General features: G+C 40.8%; 1 protein-coding gene across 4 annotated transcripts; it reads left to right on the top strand.

Annotated features, from left to right (window-relative positions):
• The first annotated feature begins 335 nt into the window (after nucleotides 1–335).
• LOC133460568 (stathmin-like) lies at nucleotides 336–3,414 on the top strand. 4 transcript variants are annotated; one of them, XM_061741208.1, is made up of 5 exons: nucleotides 336–416; nucleotides 1,945–1,989; nucleotides 2,084–2,253; nucleotides 2,383–2,574; nucleotides 2,658–3,414. In XM_061741208.1, exons 2-5 carry the CDS (start codon nucleotides 1,974–1,976, stop codon nucleotides 2,730–2,732), a joined length of 453 nt encoding a protein of 150 aa, XP_061597192.1. In that variant the 5' UTR covers nucleotides 336–416; nucleotides 1,945–1,973; the 3' UTR covers nucleotides 2,733–3,414. The 4 variants fall into 4 exon arrangements, with proteins under 4 accessions (XP_061597192.1, XP_061597190.1, XP_061597189.1 ...); XM_061741206.1 differs by having other exon boundaries at nucleotides 338–366; XM_061741205.1 differs by having other exon boundaries at nucleotides 343–453; nucleotides 1,942–1,989.
• The last annotated feature ends 869 nt before the right edge of the window (nucleotides 3,415–4,283 follow it).

Consider the following 4,283-nt stretch of genomic DNA (forward strand, 5'->3'; position numbering starts at 1 on the left):
TCGATTTGAAAGAAAGTAAAACAGTGTTCAAATGCATTTTTTGAGTCTCAAATATTTGTTTGCATTCAGCCACTTTTTTTTCTTTGATTGAAAAATGTTTTTTTGATTGAAGTGAAATATTTTTTAATTGAAATATATATTTTTTGATTGAAGCAATCTTTTTTTTGATTGAATAATTAAGACAAATCTACCTCCATATTATGACTACAGTTCCCAGAGGGCACTGGGAAGGAGCCAGCCACCTGATTGGCTGTCAGAGGGATGACGGCAGGCGACGAGGCCCATTTATGAGCGCGCTGCCGCCACCGCCGTCGCGGACAGGGCTGGAGACAGAGAGGGGAGCGCAGCATCCTCAGTCTGCTCAAGGTGGGTGTGACTACAGGCCATCTCCTTCAACGACAAGCAATACGGGAATTGTGTCTTGTGAGTAAGACTGTGTTTCACTTTTTTTTTTAACGTAAGTGAACGAGTCAGGGTTCCCTGTGATATCAGATTTGGTATTCTTTTTTAGACTTTAGGCAATGGTTTCTTTGTTGTGTTTAACGTGATGTAACCAACACTTGACGGCCGTTTAAGTTTTTTTTTTTTTTTTTTTTTGTTCTTCCCCAAAGTAAAAATGTAAGAAAAGCGCTGGTTGATGGTCTTTTTTGGGCTGGTAGTCTATTGTATTGCCGGAGACGCTTGCAGCGTCTCCGGCCATACAATAGACTACCAGCCCGCAGCTGGCACCAACAGACGGCTGATTGGAAAGACTCCTTTTTACTCCTTTTGCTCCTTCGAATCGGACTCCAACGGCCCTTCCCTTATTCCCTTCCCCCCGACCTGACTTCGTTTTGGCCTCGTTACAGCCATGTGATCAAAGAGTTCCATTATTATTGAACAGTTTGGGGGTTACAAATCTGCTTCCTCCGCTGCCTTTTGTTTGCAGCTGCTGTCAATAGCGCCTTTGTTTGATGCTGCAGCCTACAGACAGAGCTGTATTGTCTACTTATGGCTTTTGACCGTTAAATGATACAAAAACCATATCATTTTATTTAAACAACTATATCACATGGCTGTTTTTCTTCGTCTTCTCAATGGGGATATCAATATTCAAATGTCCCCTCATATCCAGGGAGGGGTCTTTTTTTTTTTCCACAGCTCATTTTTTGGAGACGGCTGTTCAACTATAACAGCAGTTGTTGCAACACGTGTTTTATTTTATACTTTTCTAGGGCTGACATTAAGTTTCAGGACTAAATAATTTTTTGATTCTTCTATTGTTTCCCCATCTGTGCCCCCATCCCTCCTCCAGCTCTAAGCGCCTGCTGCTGCAGGGAACAGGTGCTGCCTTGAGATCATTCTCTGACGAATGTGCTCAGATGTTTTTTAATATTTAATAATTTGGTGTCCCACCCTCCCCTCAAGTCCTTTTGCACCTGCCACTGCGTCAGTACCCACCCTAATCAGGTCCTTTTTTTTGTTTCAACAAAATGCCATTTCTTTCATTAACAATAAGATTGTAGTGGGCGGGCTTTGGAAAAGCCCCCTCCTCCCATCCTTTGTCTTGGGCAAGTCGATCGCTTGCGCATTGATCTAAATATCAATTCTAGTACAAGTTGGATGATAAACAATGGCGTGTGCTGCACGCGAGCGCTTTGAACGCCACTGTCGTTTGTGTGGATTGATGGGCGGTGGTTGCGTGTAGTGACCAGTGTCGCCACAAGGTGTCGCTGCTTCCACCGTTTGATTAGAGGCCGTGTGCCAGTTGTTTTTTTTTTTTGTCCCCCCCCAAAAAAAACATTAAAATTTCATAATATCCGCATTAAAATGCAAATAAATAGCTTATGTATCATCAAAATATATCTTAGTTTAGATTATACCACACTCATATTGTGATGTATGAACAAATGTAATTTGGGAATGGTGTATTTTGTCATTTTTCTATTTTTTTCCCCCGCCTAGGTAAACTGACCTGCAACACACATTATAAAATGGCAGCCTCCGAAGGTAAACTGTCTTTTCCAATTAGTAATGGAAGAATATCACCTCAATGTGGTCTGCGTTGTTTTTGATTTATTTTTTGTCTGTTTTTCGTATACAGATATCCAGGTTAAAGAGCTCGACAAGCGAGCCTCTGGCCAGGCCTTCGAGGTCATCCTTGCTCCTACCCCTGATGCCAAGGGTGAGTTTCCCATCCCTGCTACCAAGAAGAAGGATCTCTCGCTGGAAGAGATTCAGAAGAAACTGGATGCTGCAGAGGAGAGACGCAAGGTTAACAAAAGCCAGATGTTCAAAAATTTAACCTTTTTTAAAGCATTTTTGTTACAAGCCCTTCAGTCTGTGCTCTGAATACTCTCAGTAGACAAACATCTGATTCGACACACATCCTCTTGGTTTTAGAATCACGAAGCTGAGGTTCTGAAGCACTTAGCTGAGAAGCGTGAACACGAAAAGGAAGTGCTCCAGAAAGCTATGGAAGAGAATAATAACTTTAGCAAGATGGCGGAGGAGAAACTCAACCAGAAGATGGAGGCCAACAAAGAGAATAAGGACGCTATTATGGCGGCTATGAACGAGAAGTTCAAAGAAAAGGTCAGATCATCGCCTGTGGTAACGGCATGTACTGTAAGCTCTGCACTGCCTAACCTTGAACTTTGTCTTTCTGTCTTAATCAGGACAAGAAATTGGAAGAGGTGAGGAAGAACAAGGAAACCAAAGATCCCAGCGAGGAAGGCACCTCGGAAAACTGAAGACCACAAACAGGGGATTGTATAGGGTTTTTTACGTATCCAAAGATTGATTTATATTTTTGTTTTGCCAATATTGTTTTCACTACCCACATTTTGAAATAAAAGCTCCACTTTTGTGAATTTTTCAATTATCCTGCTATAAGTGTACTTGCGCTTGTTCTACATGTTCATTTCCTCCCCATGAGTCTACTTTAACATCCAATATGTAGCTCGTCCGTGCAGCTTAAGCCCTCTTTTGTAAATTAGCAGTGTTATCCTCTTTGGGAAGCATGTTTCTATGCATTGGTCTTTTATTACCACCTATTTCATAGTGCTTTTTTTGGAAACTGTGGACCACACCTGTTCTCGGCACTATCTGTTTAAAAAGTAGCACAAGGTTTGACCGAGTTGTTGGCTGTTATACATGTGGGTTTTTTTTTTTTTTTTTTTTAGTGGCTTCAGCTACCAAGTTATGCTAATTTGCTTCTGCAGACCTTGTTCTGTGCAGTTTTTCTTAAAATAAAAGGGGGATTTGCTCAAAGAACGATAGTGTTTAGCTGTGATTTTGTTGGTTGTGGAGGTTTCTTCATCGCTGAGCAGGGGTCAACACATGGAATGGAAAAGAGCAAAACACTTTGGCATCTCAGTAGCGAAATGTGAACTGTTGTACTAAGACAATAAAATGTGAACACTTGCTGTGAAACTTGTCTTGTCTTCCTGTGCAAGATGTCAAAGATGAGAAACTTAAAGTGATTGGTTATGATATGAAATCCAAAGGGGGGAAGCTAGATGTTCTATGAGAGGCTTTGGATGCTGCCACATCAGCAGGAGTCGACCTCCCAGTTTGATTCTCCAGTGGGTAGAACCTTGTTTCAGATGTTACTGAGACTAAATCCAAAACAAATGCTGACCAAGGAGTACAGTTGGTCACCGCCCCAGATGGGCAGTCTGGCAGGATCAAGTAAGTGGCTTGTTCAGGGTTTGTATCAGGCACCATTACTATGGAACCAACTTCTAATCCGAGTTAAGGAGGCTGACACCACCTCCACCGTTAAAACCAAACCTCAAACCTTTGTTTAGTAAAGCCTATAGTTGGTGTTAGTAAACCTGTTTAGTTAACCTCTAGTTAGTGTAAACTCTGTGTTAATCAGTAGTCATAGCTGCAGCTATAGAACAAGACTATAATAGTTAGTCTCAAACATAGCTTCGTGGTAGATATGCTCAGTGTTGTGCTAGTTACTGAAAAAAGTAGTTACTGTTACTAGTTAGACCAAAAAGTAATGAGTTACTATGAAAAAACTCTTTAGTTACTTAAAAAACATTTTAAATGCTCCCATTAATGCCCCTCTAGCCTTCATTTCAGCATGGTGTATGGATAATAATACAAACTGTTGATCAACTTGACAGTTTCAATTCATTTGCATTCACATCACTGAAATCTGCTAAGCATTATGGTCTGTACAAACAAATCTGACACAAACACAAAGCTATTTTTAAATGGCAATTTATTTAAGTCAGCCATAAACTGAACAAACGTGGGATTTTCTAAAACATCATAGCCTACGGTAATAA

This window comes from Cololabis saira, chromosome 15, assembly GCF_033807715.1.
Source record: "Cololabis saira isolate AMF1-May2022 chromosome 15, fColSai1.1, whole genome shotgun sequence".
NCBI lineage: Eukaryota > Metazoa > Chordata > Actinopteri > Beloniformes > Belonidae > Cololabis > Cololabis saira.

What these genes read in the sequence shown, in the direction of transcription:
- LOC133460568 (XM_061741208.1), top strand. An exon ending in CTGCAGAGGAGAGACGCAAG is followed by an intron (nt 2,254 to 2,382) that starts GTTAACAAAAGC and finishes TCTTGGTTTTAG; the next exon opens with AATCACGAAGCTGAGGTTCT. An exon ending in ACGAGAAGTTCAAAGAAAAG is followed by an intron (nt 2,575 to 2,657) that starts GTCAGATCATCG and finishes TGTCTTAATCAG; the next exon opens with GACAAGAAATTGGAAGAGGT.